Source organism: Empidonax traillii, unplaced genomic scaffold, assembly GCF_003031625.1.
Source record: "Empidonax traillii isolate 1590-97213 ecotype Southwest subspecies unplaced genomic scaffold, ASM303162v1 scaffold11:size2795301, whole genome shotgun sequence".
Taxonomy (NCBI): Eukaryota; Metazoa; Chordata; class Aves; order Passeriformes; family Tyrannidae; genus Empidonax; species Empidonax traillii.
In genome coordinates, this window is record NW_020955204.1 from 708,694 (window position 1) to 728,642 (window position 19,949).

The 19,949-nt window shown below is 40.4% G+C and overlaps 1 protein-coding gene across 36 annotated transcripts in view; it reads right to left on the reverse strand.

Annotated features, from left to right (window-relative positions):
• The window catches only part of MADD (MAP kinase activating death domain), a 72,012-nt gene extending 56,679 nt beyond the window's left edge, over positions 1-15,333 (reverse strand). For 24 of the 36 annotated variants that reach the window (XR_003571519.1, XM_027886499.1, XM_027886359.1 and 21 more), the window contains exons 1-11: positions 15,293-15,333; positions 12,843-13,034; positions 9,434-10,048; positions 6,465-6,768; positions 5,990-6,121; positions 4,837-4,950; positions 4,059-4,139; positions 2,856-2,912; positions 1,917-2,095; positions 1,139-1,374; positions 611-767 (exon numbers count right to left, since the gene is read on the reverse strand). Coding sequence is in view for 35 of the 36 variants with exons in the window: in XM_027886499.1 (XP_027742300.1) it covers positions 611-767; positions 1,139-1,374; positions 1,917-2,095; positions 2,856-2,912; positions 4,059-4,139; positions 4,837-4,950; positions 5,990-6,121; positions 6,465-6,768; positions 9,434-10,048; positions 12,843-12,904 (1,937 nt within the window). In the remaining variant the exon portion in view is untranslated. The remainder of the gene's footprint in view (positions 1-610; positions 768-1,138; positions 1,375-1,916; positions 2,096-2,855; positions 2,913-4,058; positions 4,140-4,836; positions 4,951-5,989; positions 6,122-6,464; positions 6,769-9,433; positions 10,049-12,842; positions 13,035-15,292) is intronic. The other 12 variants (XM_027886481.1, XM_027886473.1, XM_027886489.1 and 9 more) reach the window with 1 other exon arrangement.
• Between the last annotated feature and the right edge of the window lie 4,616 nt (positions 15,334-19,949).

Below are 19,949 nucleotides of genomic sequence, written 5' to 3' on the forward strand. Positions count from 1 at the left end.
TTAGCACCACTGGTGCTGTGTAGAATGTAAAATATGTGCAAGTCCAAGCCTGAAAGACCTCACAGACTAGCATGGAATGAAGGATAATAAAACAAGACACAAAACTCTAGGAAATATGGCCAAAAACTACTATAACAAAAACGTTTCCTTCAATTTTACTGAACTCACAGGGAGCTCCCAGGCAGTGGGCAGTACTAACAAACTTTGCACAACTATGGGTAGGGAATAGAGATTTGAAAGAGTGGCAGGACGGGTTGGGAGTATTTGTAGTACTGCAATAGAAATAACCACAAAAGGAACAGCATGGAAGAAAAAAATATTAGGGTGTGAGGAAATGCCAAATGTCAAGTGGCAGACAGGCAGCAAAAGAAAACAAGAAAATACTTATGGAGAACCACTCTAAATTATGACAATAACAGTGGGTTAGGAGGTTTGTTGTGATAGCAGAGCAGTGCAAAAATTTACTTCAGTGTCAGTACTCTGCCCAGACAGAAGAAGTTAAACAGCAACCTGGCAGGCTACAGGAAAAGGCTGCAAATGTGAAATAGGAGGAGAGGTTCAGCATCTTGAAGTAACTATCGTGTGTTCTAGGACCATGTTCCCTACTAACCTGTCATCGGTGGGATCAGAATCTGTTTCTTTCTCTGCTGGGACATTCAGTGCTTCAGCCAGCTGTGAATTACTGTCATAGACTCGATAGTGGATCGGCTGCAGCTGGTGAGCATACCACTTGGGTTTGTCACCAATCAGGGCTGGGTCAAACATGTCTGCACAAAACACAAGGAGAGCATTAACTGAACTAATTTATTGGTGTCAAGGGTTTCATTCACAGTGAAACTACCCTTTACTGACTCTTGCACAAAGAAAGGGACAGTCTCTACTCTAAGAAGCCTACAAGACTTCTCTGTAATCAAATAAGATAAAAGCTAAAATTAATTGGAGGAGTGAGTGGCAAACAGCAGAGCTAACTTGGTAGAAACATGAGTACACATGTAAAAATAGTAAAATATTCTTTGAACTGAATTTCCCTCCCCATCAGGAATAATATGGTACAAAACTAAGTCCTTCCCTAGAATCTCTTTGCATTTTAAGTTCCTGCACTACATCCAAGTGCAGGAGAGAGGAGACCAAAACTTACTGTTATGAATTCTTTGGAAAGCATAGTTAGTAGGGTTGAGGGACCACTCTCCAAAGTATTCTACTGCCTGTGTTCTGGAGAGCTTATCTGCAAAAGGTGTTTGCTTCGGTCTAGAGGCAAGAAAAGAATTTGCCTGGAAGGCCACCACTGGTCGTGGGAAGAGACGAAGAGTGCGAGTATGCATTTGGAAGCCTTGCAAAACATTTGGCGAGTTGAAGAATCTCACCATAGCAACTCTAAAAAGAAACAGAGAACAGTATATCAGATAAAAACACAGAGCATAACAGAAAAGAAGCCTTTAAAAAGTATGCAATAGGCAATGTTTCAAACCTTTGAAGAATGGTAACCTAAGTCTTCTTAGAAAACAGTTATTTTGAAAAAAATAAAAGCAAAAAAAAACAAACCAAGACCCAAGGAATCACTTTGTTCTAATTCACCACGTAGTTCACCAACACAAAGATCCACTCAGAGAAGGATATAATTCTCATATCCACTAGCTGAGGTGACAACTAAGTATCCAGGGGATACAATATCAGACTGACAAATCCAGGTAAAGTGGATGATCTATAGGAAAATGCAAGAAACAAAACACCCCCTCAAGATACACAGTTATGTTCATGCAGTTAACAGATCTGAGATAAACACTGTAATTTCTGCTCTTTCCCCCCCCATGACGTGAAGTAGAATCTGCAGTAGAAGCTGGAAGATGCTGTGTCACCCACAGAAGTGTCAGTGCTTTTTTATGAAGACTCAGTGGTACCTTGCTGTTCAGCCTCACCTGGTAGCCACATCAACAGAGTCCACATCATTTCCATAGATCAGGGGGTTGAATTCTGTGGAGGGAGTAGACTGCAAATCATTCTGTGGTCTTCCCAGCAGCAGTGGCACCTCCTGCCCCTCCTGGAACTTCTCTAGATTAAGAATGGGCTGAGTATTCAGACTCATGCTGGCCAAGGCCTAATGAAGGACATTATGCACACATTCAGCAAGAACAGTTATTCAAGGAACAAAAGAGAGATCAGAGCTACCCTGCCCTCTAGGCAATTGCAACAATTGTGCATGCTCCATTAACTTGTTTTAAACCACCTCCTAGGCTGAGTCAACAAATATCTCCAGGTCCTCCTTTATGTTTATTGTCATAATGATCTCTTCACTGCTCAAACAGTCCCTGAGCCAGCCAAGGAATAGCACAGAAGTTCACTTTGCGAGATCATTCATGACACGAAAACAGATAGTCCAAATCGGACCACAAGTAGTATGGCTCTGCATACAACTTATTGTAGAGTTATTTCCCTGTGCAATTTGAATACATCCTGGGACCTAAAGGCCTTGAAACTTGCCTTGCAACTTGGCCATTCAGCCAATGAGTTTGATATACCAGGACAATGTGGAGACACCTTAATACAAACATCTTCCTGTACCCCTGCAAACCTCCACTTTCCATCTAATTGAAGTCTTCATCTCTCCATAAAGCTACCATCCTCTTCAACCCTCATAAAGTCTTCAGGGATATGTGCTAGAGCAGCACAAGTGGTAAATCAGTCCTGGACGCCCAGACCTATCCTAAATCTTCCTCATGTATCCCATTTGCCCACTGAGGCTTCATCTTTTCATTAAAAAAAATATACATAAAACCAAACTAAACAAACAAACAAATAAACCTCCAAAGGAAAAGTGTAAAATGGAAAATTGAGGGGAAAAGAATAAAATAAAGAACCTTGTTGTCAGGAGTGAGCAGCTGTTTCTGAGTGATTGCAGTCATGCTAACCAGACACTGGAGGCAAGATGGAAGATCATATAATAACACCACAGCAGCCCATCAGAGCCAAGACGAACACATGACCACAGAGAAACAGATGGAAGGAAAAAAAAAAATCTATTACTACCAAATATCACAAATGAGAGGAAACAAAAGGGACCACAAAATAAGCACATCTTAGGGAAGAGGTCTAACTGCCCCACCCCCAAACATTCACATCTTGCCACTTTGGAAACTGGAAAGCCTGCTGTCCTTAATGATGCAGCTAAGAACTTCCTACTACAGTTTAAAAGCAGATATCCCGAAATTCACTCATTGACCTTAGTTATGTGGGCCACAATTTTGTCTTGTCTACTTCGTACAGCAACCAGCAGCACTCCTTCTTCTTTGTCAGTGGTAAACTCTTAATGATAATGCCCACAGGAATACATAGGGATGCAAGCTGCATTTGGGTGAACACTGAGAATTTTAAATATGGCTTCAAAAAAACTGTAATTTGTTCTTCTGATACCCAACTTTGCCCTAGTGAGAGAGTTTTGCTAAACAGTGCCTGAAATTGCAAGGGGGTGAGGCAGCAGGTGGGGGGAAGGTTGTTCTAACAAAACTCCAGGCAACAACACATCACTTCCATCTGTGCTGACAGCAGGTACTGGGGTATGACAGAGGTTACACGTTTTGCTCTCATGGTCTACAAGGAAAGAGGAAGAGCAAACCTCATCACATTAGTAACACCTTTACCTTCAGATACTGCATGCAGCGTGCATAAGGAAAACAGAAATAAAGAGATAAAACCTGCTTGACACGATCAGCCAGGATGACCCAAGCTGATTAATGGCTTAGCAGGACCTGAGAGGAGAGACTGAGACCTCACACACAGATCTGTGAATGGAGGGGAAACAAAGATGATCATAGCTTGATGGATCAAGTCAGAGTTTAAAGCCCACATGGCAAATGTAAAGGAGGAATCTGGAACTTTCTGCACCAACTGGAAATAAGTTAGCCCCAGAAAAACAGTAAAAATCAGAAACTATCTCTCATGTACAGGGCCATTTCAGCTTTACGTTTGCATTGCATTCTTATCCACTATAGCAGAAAAGCTGCACAAGACTATATCTGCTGAGTTCTACTGAACCTGAGTCCTTTCCTCAAAGTGCATATTACCTGTTTCAGATGCTTTTTCAGCTCTGAAGCTTCTGGTTCTGGCAGTGCTGGCAAAGATTCCGCATTTGGGGGAACAATAACCTGGAATTAAGCACAGCAACAAACTAAAAATTCCCCATCTGCAGTCATTTCCAAAACAGAATCTCCTGAATCTCCACCACCCTAGAGACCAAGGAATAAAAGTCATAAAGTAAAATATTTAATAATTAAAAAACCACAATCTCACACACAGAGAGATGCATTTCACTTTGATGTTCACTTCTTTATGGTTGTTTTTGTTTACAATATCCCAAACAGTGGAGTTACTTTATCATTTACCACAGAAAAAGAGAAGTTTGAATGAATCCACACTTTCCATCAAGTAGATGGTGGTTTACACATTTCCCTTCAATTAGCCTTGCTCATACCTCTGTAGAAAGCGAGATACATAGCCCCATTTGAATCATGATAACCAAGGCTGCTAGAAGGCTCTGAACAGATTGGATTACTTAGGTAGGACTATAAGAGACAGTCTCACAATTAGTCAAGAAGAAAGCTTTATAATTTGTTTGAGGATTTATCTTCTAAGGATATAGCCAGATGGATTAACTGAAAAAGGATACTTTATGCAAAAGAAATGGGAACCTTAAGACACAGTAAGGAATGGAACCCCAAAGTTTCATATGGGAGTGGCAAAGACAGACCAAGGGTAGGCATTATTAAATTCTCAGTAGGTACATTGATGAAAGTACACAGCTCCCTGGAAACAAAGCCACAAGTCCTGATGGGTACCACTTACCCTGTTGGTATCCAGGTCAATTAGCCAAACATCATCAGGCATTTTAAAATCCAGTTTGTAAAGGAAGAAACTTGCTGGAACACCAATGATATAAGGTGTAGGGGCTAGAAGCAACTGAGAGAAAGACGGACTTTACTAAGGACAAGATCTGCATTTGATATTACCATTCTTCCCAAATATTTATTTATTGACTACACTATGCTTATAGCAGAGTAGACAACACAAAAGGCATTGATAAATAAGTAATAAATATCATACAATAGAAGCATTACCAAAAAAAAAAAAAAGAATTGAAGTTTCTGCTCAGAAAGCTTCAATGTTCAACTAGAAGAAAATACATTTCCACCTCCCATGTCCCCCTCCTCCCCAGGATGTAACTACATGGCTCTTCGGAAACAGCTTGCCACATCTATCATGGACCAAAAAAAAAAAAGTTCAAGAGCTTAACTTGAAAAGCAGCAAGTCACAGATTAATACATCCTCAGCTCAGACTGAGTCTGTGCCATTGTAAACAGGCACAAACTATATGCAAGGGCATATGCTTGTAGTGCTAATTTGGTTTCCAAAAAATAACACCTCTACAAAGTAGAAGATAAACGTATTTTTTCAAATGTATGTGGAAAAACTTAGGGGAAATTCAGGAAAAAAGTGAATCAGCAGAGGAAAAAGGTTTAAATCAATTACGCGTGTAGCAGCTTGAGACCAGTGCCTTGGGAGGCTAATTTGTTCTTTAAATCTAGAACAGTTGGTCATCTCCAAGGGGTGGTACAAGCACAAACCTGCAGTATCAGTTGCAGGATAATACTGAAGTAATAAGATGGCCTGAATTCTATTTTTCCAAGCAAAATCATGAGCTCCGGCAAAGAGCCAACTACTGGCAAAACCCAGATTCCCAGCTGATATTTCTGAAAAGATTAAATTGCAGACAATAGCTTCTAAGCTCTGAATCAAGAGCCCTCAAACATCCTTAAATATTACTCTGGACCCTCTCCTACAAACATTAATACTCGGTGGGGGAAAGTGGGGCTGGTGGGGGGTGGTGGTGAATACTTGTCATAATATTGTGGATCTATGGCCACTCAGTCCATCGACTGTTTGCTACTGCTTTGAATCATTCTATTCTATGAGAGAGCGAAAAAGGAAAAACATGTACCTGTTCTGCAGAGGCCATGCAGGTGGGAAGCAGAGGGATCACCGGGAACATGTACTCTAATGGGTAGATCATGGCCACAAAGGCCATCACTGACATTGAAAGCGCATTATAATCTCGGGACTGCAATACAACCTGCAACCAAAGAAACTCCCATTAGCACAGCAGCAACCATTCACTTCTAATACTTCCCTCAGGGGTACACAAGGATCACAGCCTGCAGGCTCCAATTCAATGGCTGTGAACTGGGTAACTCCCCATGAATCTGTCTGAACACAAGCTTCACATGCTTTTTTGAGTGAGAACAGAAGTTTTCAAACCAGGAACTTCAGAAGAAGCTATTTCTTCCCCCTACTCCCACAGACAAATTGATTCCAGGCAGTGCAGGGAGACAGGGAGACTATTCTACACATCCAGCCTATGTTGGTTTTGAAGAGGACAGAGCTTCCTACATACTTATCTACTCTTCCCTTCTTACCTTGTGCTCCAGAAGGATGCAGGTCAGCACCTGCAGGCAGGCATCCACTCCCAGCAACTCCAAAGGCAGATGTAATGGAAAATCCACCAAAGTGAAGCGGGATGGATCAGGCAGAGCAAAGGTCAAAGCTGGCTGCAACTCATGGGGCAAGACTTCCACATCCACCCGCTTCTGACCAGCAACGGGCATTGGTGACCGGAGCAGACGGTATATCCAAGCCTCAATCTCCCGCAAGTCATGTAGCAATGCACTAGACTTTTCTTCCACCAGGAGGGAGCCTGTGAAAATCCGCCACATTGTATCCCTGTACAAGGAGAACAACAAGGTTGAGACTCCTAGAGTTTCATTTGACAGCCATTCTGCAAGGCTCTTCCAGAGAAAGGGCAGATCCACCAAGAACTAAAAGGGGCAACTAACCAACATTTGATCACACAGAGGAATGGAAGACAGGGATATAAGTTTACTAACACAACCACTGTGGGGAAGTATAAATCTTTCTGTGGCAGGAATCAATACAAATATGTCACTAGAGAGTTCATTCATTCATTTAAAGGATTCAGTCAGGTCCAGATCTCTGATAAAATCTCATTGCCCTCTCCTTCACTTCAAATTCAGCAGACACATGGGATACTTTCCTATCTCATACAGAATTGTGGCAGACTGACTGTATGGCTCTGCTTCCAGCAGTCCTAGAAACCTTTGCAAGAATGGGAATTAAACATGAGATAATAAAAATATGCCACACCCAAGATCTTCCAGATCTTTTGGCATAATAAAATATTCTTCTTCATCTTATCCTAAATTGTGCTGCATCATTCTTAAGAGCTAAATAACCCATGGCACAAATGGATGTATTTCAGTTAAATCTCTGAAAGCTTTGCAGAAAACAATTTAGATACCTCAGCAAAAGAGGTAGCAATTCTTCCATGCCCTAAGCTAGCAATCTGCAAACCTGTAGCTCACAGATGGGCTGGCCAAAAATCATGTACAGCATTGCTCAGCACCTTCAGAGCTTCAAAACTGGAAACTGAGTCTGATGAGGGAAGTAAGAGTCTTGCACACTTCAGCCCTTAATGCTGTAGAACAGTGAAGACTGCAAACCTTCTGTACGCATTCTGCAAAAAACTTCAGCCTGATAAATATTTTCAGTTACTGCAACAGATCCCTTCGAAGGGTATGGGTTCAAATTAGAGGTTCTACCTTCCAGTTCAGAACTTTAAAAAAGTAATGAAAAAGAAAAAATATTATGACACTGGCAGCTTCACAAAGGAAGAATAATTAGAGGAGTTTGGACAGGTCAAAATAAGGGCAATTTGAGATTACAATGAGTACATGATACCCCTCTCAGGAACTGTGACACTTTTCATCCTCCGCTCTTCCTTCAGCCACTTGCCATGCACAAGACACTGGGTTGTTAAGAGGCATGCTCCACCTCTTGACAGTAGGAAGGATTCAGTTTCACGTTTATTCTGCCACCACTTCAAAATTATTCTACTCTTCCAGGTCGCCACTAGTAAACCACACGGTAATTCAAACTTGCTGCTTTACTTTTTCCAGAGATCTATGCTCACTATGCTTTCTCTTGCTCTCCTCATTCATCACTCAATTCTCCTCTTTAAATATTCTGTCCAATAACAGCAAATTTTTCATATAACATATGCCACTCAAACACTGGAATACTCTACCAACCCTTTCAAAAAATCACGAGCTCACTGAGCTGAGGAAAATAATGAAATTCAGGTCATTTTGTTTTGCCTCAGTAATTATCAGACTAAATCAAGTGACAAAATAAACTTCCTTAATAGACATTTTCACAGGGGAGGGGGGAAGTTTTGTTCTAACGGAATAATTTATTCTCCATCAGTGGATTCAGGTGATAAATCTGCTAACACAGGAATCAGTCATACTAGCCCAGAATACCCTCCTAGAACTATTCCAGGGTAGTAACCAGAAAAATAGGCTACTGCTCTATGAACATAGGACATACTTAATGCAAAATTTAAAGAGTTTATAAAGATAAAAATTATAATCTGTCACTTTTTGCTTTTGATAAATTTAATTTGGAGAGTACCAGGCTACTTAATTCACATTATATACTACCTCACAGTTCTGTCCCTCTTACTGCTGAGATAATCCCCTCCTTCTCCAGAGTTTTGTTTCTTTTTTTTTTTTATTCAGTTAGCATACTGGAAAGCCAAATATCATCCTGGAACATAGGTGCCAGGCACAGCAGTACACATATACATCCTTGACTGAAATACATATAAAAATTTTTCCTTCTGTACCCTACAGTGCAACAGCTTTTGTTACATAACCAACACCATAATAGAATATACATAAGATTAATACATTACATTAAATATACACCAAGTTCCTGTTAATTTGCTGTTACCAGCAACCATTCCCATATGTTTCCTAGACAACTCCCTTGTTTTTCTACCTCTCCTCTCGCTCTCCCCTTCAAATATTGTACTTTGACCTATTTCAGCTGATCCTGCTTCTCTAGTCTTTTCTCTCCCACACTGAAGTTCAGATTGTTTCATAAGCTCATTAAGCACATTTTCATCGTTACCCTCTTGCCCCAAGTGGACACTTTCTCTGTTATTTCTTGGCTGTTTCTACTTCGCCAGAGAATCAGTCTTGATTTACTCTGCCACAGAGCTTAAATGCCAAAGCAACAATAGCAGCATCAGTGCTCAGCTTCAGTTGCCAGAAGGGTAGTGCCTCCTTTGGTGTATCAAAAATGAAAATCGCATCAGGTTACAGAATCAGACAGAGAAGTTTTAAAGACATCATTATAAAAATTTCCTTTTTCTGCCATGAACCTGGGTTAAAACAGTGAAAAAGGCCAACCATTGGTGTTTGGCTGCTTCTGCAACCATACCTGCAGCCACAATTTTCATGCAGGCAATTGCAGCTCTGGACACAAATAGCAGGAGGAAAAAGTTCTTTCTCCCCTCTCAACATACCTCTGCACCCCACGAGGAATGCCCAACTTCTTGCCCAACAGTCTCTCACTACAGCAGTCCACAAGTCTCTTGAGGGTGTAGAGACACTCACGAAATGTGGAAAAGAAGGGATAATGACTAAGGATGCACAGAGAAGTCAGGGTGCTGTTCCGAGAGCGATGGCTGCCTTTGGCCAGACGCTTACTGCGCGGTGATCGATTCACATCAGGGGTAGATTCTGCACTTGGAGCCTGCAGTGAAGAACCACTCTCTGAACTCTCAGTGCCCACTTCCTCTTGGGGTGCTGATGCATCCCCAGATTTAGGGACCTTCTGTCCCTCCCGACCTCGATGTCCCCCCGTGCCTTCTCCCTTCTCCTTGGGTACTCGTTTCTGGAAGGAGCGGTAGAAGTTGACGCAGATTCCATAGCGGATTACACCTGTATCCTTGTCCGTGAGGGTGAAGACAAAGGAGGTGTCATCACGGAAGCTCATGCGCTTTTGCCGCACACTCAGACATCCTTCGGGCTGGCAGAAGAACACAACATCAGGCGGGAGAGGAAAGTCTGCGTGGTCTTCTAGAGGGTAACGTCGCAGCAGTTCAGGAGTCTGAGCAACACTATCACTGCTTGGGTGCCTGCAAAAGAAGCAAACAAAAAACCCATACATACTTGATTAATGCCCATAAAAATCTTTGTGAACTTCCCACTAACATGTCAGGAGCCCGTGGGCTCAGCTTCATCTTTGTTTCTTCTCTCCCCTACTATCCAGGGAAAGTGCAGCTTCTCAGTTGCCGTCCACAATGCTCAATCACTAGCACAAGGCAGTAAGGTCAAGTAAAGAAGTCTAAGTCTATACCATCATTATCAAGGCCCAGCAAGGAGCCTGTTCAAATTTGACTGAGAGAAGGACTGAGAAAAGGAGTATGCTGTTCCCAGGAGAACTTCATATTGTCATGTTTCCCTGACTCTGTAGCTGCACAGGTCTCTGGGCAATATTTTCATAGGAAATACACTGCCCCTCTCCAAATATCCAGTTAGAGGAAAAGCCTCTGGATTTCAGCCATTTATGAACAAGATGAAAAATTAAATGAGAAAATCCAGTATCACTTCCTAACTGGGACGACAAGAATTTACAAGGAAAGAACTCAGATGAATGGTAGAGTGATTTGGACCTCATCCTAAAAAATTTTCATTAAAAAGTCCTAGCAACAATAGCTATGTACTTCCAGCTTTGATTTTCAGCTTGGATTTAAGGTGTAAGTTACTATAAAAGCTGTGTGGTAACATGTGGACCTATTAACACTGTGGTTCACTAATCTTTGTACCACAAATGACCAACGGAACACAAAGACAGAAAGGCAGTACTGTTGTTTCCTAAGTTTCCACTAGAAGATCAGGTTCTTTCAAAATATTAACAATTTTCCTACCACTACTTTTCCATGAAAGTTACTGAATAACTGCCAGACATATAGAAGGAGATCCACATAATGAAGGAAGAAAAACTTGCCCCCAGAGCAACCTTTCTTTGGTTTGATCTCTTTGCTATAGTCTGATCTCTCATAATTTTCTAAAGTAATTAGTATTTAGTATCATGCTTACTAAATGGAAGGTAGGAGACCTGGCTCCATCATCACTCTCCTCTGGGATATGACACCAGACATTTTCTCATTTTGATACTTTAGATTTGCCTATTTCAAAATACAAATGACATTTGTTTTTCTCATATCATAAATGTGAAAAAAACCAAACTAGTAGTAATGGAATGTTCCTAATTTATAAAAGAAACTGGTGCAAATAGCTCTGCTGACTAATTCTCCCAAACTAATATTTTATTACAGAAAAAATAAAAATGCTTTCATAATGAAGCATAAATTCCTAACAAGATTTATACTGCCTATATAGTTAAGTACTGAAATACTGAATGAAAAGAAAAATCAAATGCTAAAAAGCTTTTATATGCTAGCAGACACAACTGATGCATCATCTGCTGAAGAACAGATATCAAATAATGCTGGTACAGTTTAGAGTCTATTTTGCAGTAAATGACAAAAAATGACAAATCAAAATGACCAAAAAATGACACCAATGAAGTACCAATGAATATAGCACCACAGTAATATTAGCTACAAGGACAGAGTCTTCTCAGACATTGAGAACATTTGCATCTAATAAAGTGGAGTAGTTCCAAAAGACATTGCTATTTGTGCACAGTGGATAAAAAGAGGTAACAGTAAAGGCCACATGGAGCTCCTGAGGACTTTGTAGTAGAATCTACTTCAGTCAGCTCCATCTCTTATCACAGGCATTTGCTGAAGTACCCAATGAGGAAACAGACCTCTGAGCAGTAGCAGTTTAGCTGCCATGGGCTGACAAAAAGCAAGAGAACTGTAGGAGTCCAGAAGTGATACTAGCAAATTTCTAAGTGAGAACATCAGACACTATAAATGTCACTGGAGGAGGCAACTAACATTTCTTCCTCCTTTTTCTAGTTGGTGACACATATAGAAAACTTGGTTATTTTCCTGCAGACACTAAGACGTAATTTAACTATGGAATTATTCTGTCCATAAAATGCAATAATAAAAATAACTATTTGTTAGGATTATGCCATTTCCTCCACTTACCCTATTTAAATATCACATTCAAAGCATTCTGAAAAGAAAGCAAGAAGTAAAGCAACAGGCTGATGCACATAAACCACTCATATTTAGAAATGAAAGCAAAATAGACTTTGGGATACAGCCATTAAAGAGACTCACAGAAAGCAGCTGCACAAACTTTGAATAAAGAAAAGTAACATTTACCGACAAACAGAACACCTATCAACTCCACATTTCATACATACTTTAAGTAAATAAGCATAAAATTTTATCTATTGATAGTCAATAAGACTTTAAAAAACCAAAAGCATTCATGTCATTCCTATGAGGATTAAATAAGTATTAGAGGGAGAAAGAGCCAAGTAAGGCAGGTTCCAGATTTATTTTTTTCAAGCTGAGTTTAGAGACTACACTTCAAAAGCTAGAAAAGTGGTAGTATTTTACTACTAGTATACTACTAGAAGTAAAATTAGTAGAAAACTAGTATTTTATTTGCATTTAGCTTTCAGTGTTTTCAATTTGTGAAACCCGCTGTCCTGATGCTAGTAAAAGCAAAGAGGTTCAGACGCACTGGCTACCAGAAAGTGATATATAAATTGGCTTTTCTTAGTCACCCTTCACAGGTCCTGGAAAAGAAGTCTAAGGACCACAAATTGAAAACCTTTGGCTGCACTAGTATCTAGTACGTGGCCCAAGTAGATGCTACCCTTAGGGTAGCATTCTGCACACATTTCAGACAGCACTTCCCCAGCACCAAGCAAGGCTTCATCAATGGATGTGAGGCTATTTATTCCCAAGCAAAAGCATTGCAGAGACTCTTTCACATTACCTGGCTCCAATGATCACAAGATAGTCCAGTAAGCGAGGGCAGATTCTCTTTTTCTGCACCATTGTCTTTGATGCCCTCCCTATGTCATCTCAGTGAATTTCTGTTCATCGATCCAGTGGTCAGTTATCCCGTCAGCCGTGATCAACTGCCTCGGGGAACAGAATCTGCTGGAAGCTATCTGGCAAATCTAATCTGTAATCATGAAAAGCAAGAGTGTCAAAAGCACAATCAGGAATATCAAATACACATAAACAACTCCATGGCCTTAATTACATTCCCAAAAAGCCTCAATGTTCTGTGCAGTCACAGCCATTCACAGAGCTCTATCTTCATGAGTATAAAGCCACAGCACATGCCCACAAAAACGGAGAGAGCTGAAAAACACACAAGAAAAGAACAAGACGACCTCGAGAATTACTGGTCGGAGTCTATTCCCACCTAAATGATTCTACAGTTCTGCTCTAAAGAAAAACATAGACAAACGAAGCAGCATCACTTGCAAAGAGCTCTTCACTAAGTGGCTTGTGTGCTGTTTAGGCAAATCCATGACATCCCTACAGTGCTTGAGAAAGGAGCTTCAGTAGGCAACACTGTACAGTTAAATATGACTGAAGAAAAAGACACAACCTGAACTTCAGCTGTGTGATAAAGAGAAGGGGTAACATCAAGAGAAGTCCAGTTTGACAAAATGCATCTCAACAAACCTGCAAGTGGCCTACAGCAAGAATGATCTCCACAATCCCCCATGACTGCAATCTCTGACACTTTTTCTGTGAAGGCATAGAACTGTAGTTCTACAGAAGTGTAGTTTGCAATAGCAGAAGTGCCTCTTGTAAATCAGACTGTTTCTTTTGCTTACTTTGTTCAAATCCACTTATCTTGTGTATCTTCACCACTTACTCTTGATACCCATGTCTCCTACAGCTGATTTCTCTCCACATTTTATAACAGAAAGATCTTCTTGGTACAACTGGTATTTTACTGCAGCATTACTACTTGTCAATAATTATGTTTAATAGATTTCCAGAACTCAGTAAGCACTGTAAAATCATTCTTTTCAATCCCACAATTTATACGTCACAGAATTCATGACAAAGGGGGAAAAAATTCTTAAAAAGTAATGCAGTTCCACATTACAGTGTTCCCTATCTGTGTTTGAAAGCAATCTGAAAACAGAATTTTTCTGAAATGGAAATTTCTCAGAAACTCTAAAAATCAGAGATACTCGAAGTATACTACAAGCTTACTGAGGAATCCAATGAAAGTATTAGTAGAGTTATTTTATACTCAAAAAATTTGAACTGATTGCCTTTTCAGGCATATTCAGAGTAAGGTTTCCATTTCAGTTTATGTTTCCATCCTAAGGCTATGACAGAATTCAGAAAATTATTACTGTTGTACTAAAATATTTCAGTTCTGCAGCATAAAGTTTATATTTTATTTGTATAAAAGTATAACAGATTTACTAACAACCTGTAAATCTCAGCAAAATCAGATTATTTTCTTGATGTTTCTCTCATTAATTCACAACCAAAAGATAGTTAAAAGCACTGTAACTGTCAGCATCTCAGAGTCACAGTCAAAGTCTAGCAATATATTTTCTTCCCAGCCCTTCACATTTGAGGAACAGAGTTGGGGAATTTTATTCACTAGCTTCCCAAATACCAGTAAGAATACAAACACACACATACAAAAAAAAGCAAGGATGTCACTTTTAAAAGGAAAATCATACTAGTCAGTAAGTGTTAATTAAGAAATAATAATCTGAAAGAAACTAACGCTCTCACACACACAAAACCCCACAGTTTGTAAAACTTTGCTGCACAGTTTTAGTAGATCCTCAATTACAGTCACTGTAGGCTCCTAAGTGACAGCACTATGAATTATCTTCTCTGAGCAGCAATACTGTTATAAATTATCTTCTCTGAACAACAGACAAAATACAGACACAGGAAGCAAAGTTCCTGTTTCTTCATTTTAATGACATTATTGAAAACACTGTAGAATTTGCCCTGGCAAAGCTTTTGACCCTTGATATTCTACAAATATCTTGGTGTAGATTAACTCAAGAGGAACAAGATGAAGTTGGGGTGATCAGGTGTACCTTTTAGTTTCCAATTTTTTTTTTTTTTCCAAACACCTTTACCCAGAACTCTTTAAGGAAGAAACTAATCAGTTGCAGATATAGGAACAGGAATAAGTTACCGTGATGTAACACAGAAGTATGACTTTGAGGAAATTCTGCTACTCAGTGGTAACCAAACACGTTCTTCCTCTACAACAGAGACTACCCTATCCGTCAATGAAGGTGGAGGAGATAAAACATATTTACAGTGGAGTAAAAACATGCATTGACTACAGAGTAACCGAGAGACTACAAGACCACAGCCTTAACTTACCTTTTAGTAACAGCATTAAAGAACATTGTATCAGTATTTGTTGGAACTCACCTTCCTAATCCCGGCTGGAATTGGACACCACAAATAATGATCTGTATAAAGCAACACAAACAGGCATCTAAGTCCTGCCTCCTGCCCCGTATCTGCCAACAGCTTGCTTTCAGGCCAGTATCATTCCCCTCCCTGTGCTGGTAGAAGTGTTCATGCAGCTACATGGCGACCCAGATTGTGGAATTGATATGGACTAAAACTAAAACCTTCTCTTCTCCTCCCTTGCCATTTTTTGGTTTTACTAGGTTGGGGTTTTTTTTGAGTTGGTTCACCAAGTGGCCCCACAAATGCTTGTGCGGGCACAAAAAAAAAAAAAAAGTAGGAGTAAGGAGTTAGGGGAATCTGGAAAACTTGATTGAATATAATAAAATCACAGAACTACAGACAGCATCTCTACAGGCAATACAGAGGTAAAGTAGTTTCTTTCTCAGAGATTTGCTATCATCTTTCCTCTGGATTATACAGACTAAGTACATTAGGACAGAAATAGATCGAAACAGATCAAACAACCAAGAGATACTTCAATTTCTCCTCTTTCATGTTGGCACTTGGACCTGAACTGAGATAATAACTAGACTCTGAGATGGTACAAGTTTCGACATATCAATGTCAAAACCTCTTCTCTCTCTCAAGCTGCTTTAGGGTTGCTTTTTCTGAAAAGGTTTCTGCGGTGTTTCTCTTTGCAGACGTATTGGAACCAGCCCTTTGAAGGTTGGATCCTCAAGCAGCACTTGAGAAGAGACTTTCTCTAACTTCAGCTCAAGAAAAGAAGAAAAGTAAAGAAGTGAAGGCCACCACAAAAACATACTGCACAAACAGATCACGTATCAGACAACACCATAATTGAAATAAGCACTTATATGGATGATGAACAGGTTGGTGAGAACTAACACTACCCACCTACTGCAGCAGCTGTCAGCAATACTCACGAACTACGAAAGGTTGGTAGAGCAGCCTAGACGTAAAGACAAAAGGCCAGAGCCATCATCAACTCACAGCCTACCAGTAACTCAGGATACAAAAGAAGCGTTCAAAACAACAAACATGTCTATTACTGGCACTACTTTGCATTTCAAAATTCCCAACAAAACACCTACGTTTTAGGTTGTAGCACAACTTCTTAGAGGATAATCTGTAAATTGTAAATCTGTAAATTCCAATTCTGGAATTTAAAGTCCTTCCAGAAATAAAAGTCTATATAAACACACACACTCATGAAAAGCAGCACACCACAGAACAGATATGGCAGCATGAAAGAACCACAGCAGACTTTTTATCAGTTTAGAGCCATCTGTGTCAGACCAATACCCCACATCAGTCCCAAGAGACATGAATCATGCAGCAACTCTGTTTCATCTATCCCTTAGAGCCTTCAACCTTTTCTAAGTATCTTTTCATTGTAGACACAAAGCTAGAGGAACAAAGTAATTTAGTCAAAGAATAACTTGAATACAACAAACTGTTAACACAACCTGGCTCACTGCATTTGCTCTGGCTGAGATAGAGTTCATTTTCCCTACAGCAGCTCTCTCAGAGCTGTGCTGTGTGTTGGTAGCTGGAAAGGTGTTGACACACCAGTGTCTTGGCTACCGCTGAGCAGCGCTCTCACAGCATCACGACTGTCTCTCCAACATTCCGCCCTCACCACTGGGGAGGTGACACTGCCAGGACAACTAACCCAAACCTAAAGCATATTCCATACCATATGACATCTGCTCAGCAATAACATCTAACAGAAAGGAGGAGAATCCATTATTTACAACATTTGTCTTCCAGAGCAACCACTAAGCCTGCTGAAGCTCTGCTTCCCAGGAAATGGCCAAGACATCACGTGGGAAGTAGAGAACAAACGTTTTCGGTTTTCGTTGCTTCCATGAACGTAACCGCTGCTTTATTAAACCGCCTTTATCTTGACTCACAAGGGTTTTTTCCATCTTATTTTCTCAACCCTGCCCTGCTGAGGAGGGCAGTGACAGAGTGGCTCAGTGGACAACTGGCATGCAGTCAGGGTCAACCCACCACACTCACAGTCGTTTTCGTCACACGGAAGCTTCCAGCTCTGACGGGCCTTACACTCAACTGTAGGACAGTCAGCAGGTATCCAGATCATTGCTTGCAAAAATGGTATGAAGACAACAGATTAATTTCCAATGGGCAGATGTTAAGTCCTGCTTTCCTTGCAACTCTTCCATACTTTGTGATGCTACTGGAAAGGCTTCTCCTTCCATTATCTCTCGCTTTTATCTGGTACAAGGATCATACTGCACAGTTTACCAGTGTGTGGATGCCTTTAGAATATAAATCAGCATTATACAATTCAATTTGCACACTGACTGAGTAAAGAACATACAGTGGGACATTAACTTCTCCATGAAGGAGACAGAACAAATTACAGGACAGAAGCCACATGAATTATGGTTCACTTTCACCTGGTGAAATACCAGATTTCCAGCCACGCCCAAAAGGAACAAATTTTTGGTTCTAAAATGTCCTTGGAACACCCTGAATTTCTGTTTACTCTCAGCCAAGACAGTCTGTACTTAGTTCAGATCTATAGCCACTATGCCTGACCTTAGTGCATTGTTTACTGTGAACTCAAGATCCATACCGATCGGACTAAACTGAAAGCTGAAACAAACACCAATAGGGACAGAAGTTTCAATGCCTGCTTTTGGGTTGATTTACGTTTCCTTTTCTCACATCACACACCTTTACCTATCTGTTAAGCTATGAGAAACATGTGCAAATGCCTCAGGACCACCCAACCTGCACACAGGAACTCTACTCAACTCACCATAGAAACTTGAATCAACACAGTCTGAAGCACAATATGAACTCTTCATGGTAGCTTTGACCTGTCTTTAGACATTTTAATAAACTTTATGGAGTCCTTACCACCGAAATTTTGGTTATTTCTTCTTCCAAGTCTGTTTCAAATGATCTCAGCCATTCTCTCTAGTAAAGCACATACTATTTTTGCTTGTACTGAGCTTTTAAAGAAGCAGACAAGCAGGTCTCTTTTCGCATGATCCATTTTCCATTTTCTCTGCATAACACCTATATTAACACTAAACACTGCTAATAGTTTTATACTTAAAAATATGCAACATTCTAGGCAGCTCATTATCCCTATTATCCAGATAATACAGTGCTTCTACTAACACAAGAAACACAGACACAAATGAGAACACCTCCCCTTCTCCAGAGCCTGACAGAACATGGAACAATTTCTAAAATCAGACCTGGATGGACTTGCTATACTGGTGCAGCTGCCTTATGTGTGTTACCATCCACCTTGGCAAGGCAGCAGTGCATGCCAACCCTGTGACTCTTAAAAAAAAGATACTAGTACGTTGGAAGGAAAAAAAAAAAAAAAAAGAAAAGAAAAAAAGAGAAATTTTCAAAGCAATGCAAGCATGTCTAAAACAGACAACGGCATATTTATCTAGTATGGTTAGTCTGTAATATAGGTGTGATTTTGCAAAATGCCTAGGGATAGTTCCAAGCATAAGAAATTACTCAGTAGAGAGCAGCGCTGCAGGCAGATTCTAAAAGCATCCTCCTTGGATCACATGCATCACTTCAATAAGTAAGAGTTCCTTATGGATAAAATGGCAGATGCATCCCAACTGTTTCTACTTTCCATCTATCCATAAAGCTTGAGGAACAGAATTAATAAGATTAAAGAAAATTAAAGAATTAATTGTGAAAACAGTTTTTGGTAATACAAGAAGACTTTGTTTGAAGTCCTTCTGAAATAGGACTACATAATATAATTAAATAATAATTTAAAGATTTCTTCCTACTACATAATATTATCTCTTTGCCTTCTGAAAGCAGTACTAACACAGCCAAGCATCTTTAGCCTCCACATCAGTTTTCCAAAGCAAAATGGAGGTAGCATGGGCAGGGATGCCAACAAACAGACTGAACATGACCAGAATGGGTTCACAAACAGAAGTATCATGCCATACAGAGAGGAACCTTTTTGCTGCATCACAGAGTGAAGCTGGACTGATTCAGGTTCTCAGTTGCTATAGTGACAGATTTCCCTGTCCCTGCCATATGCTGGCCCTTCAGCGTTGCTTCCTCTCACCTCCCTGCTTCAGCCAAATGCTTGGCTAAAGCAGCCTGCTGTACATGCAAGATCACGCAGTCACCACACATGCACATGCTGTGAAAACAGACCCACAGGTAATCTGATTCAGATCAATCACCATAGCAACCCAATCTTTTAGTCCCTAGATTTTAGCCTGTCGGGTATATTTATAGAGCAGCTGCAGTGCTCCACCCCCTCTGCTCCACCACCAAAGCTCCCAGCACTGCCCACGCTACAAACAAGCTTCACCCAGGCACATGGACTGCCTGGAGTCAACACTGAAACATATCCATCGTGGCACCTGCAGGCCCCCAAGCTAGATGACAGTGTAGTATTTGCAACACGCTAAATAAACGCCTCGCAGTCAGTAAGGTGTCCCATATCCATGAACACTAAAATATCAGAAGTTGTTATTACCCATGGAAAGCTAAGAACCAACCACAGCAGACAAGATCCACTTATCCAGGTGCCCACAGGATGCTTCCACAGACATGCACTGCAGCTGCTCCTTCAGTCTTACACAAAGAAGATGTGCAAAGTGTGCTAACACATAATCCT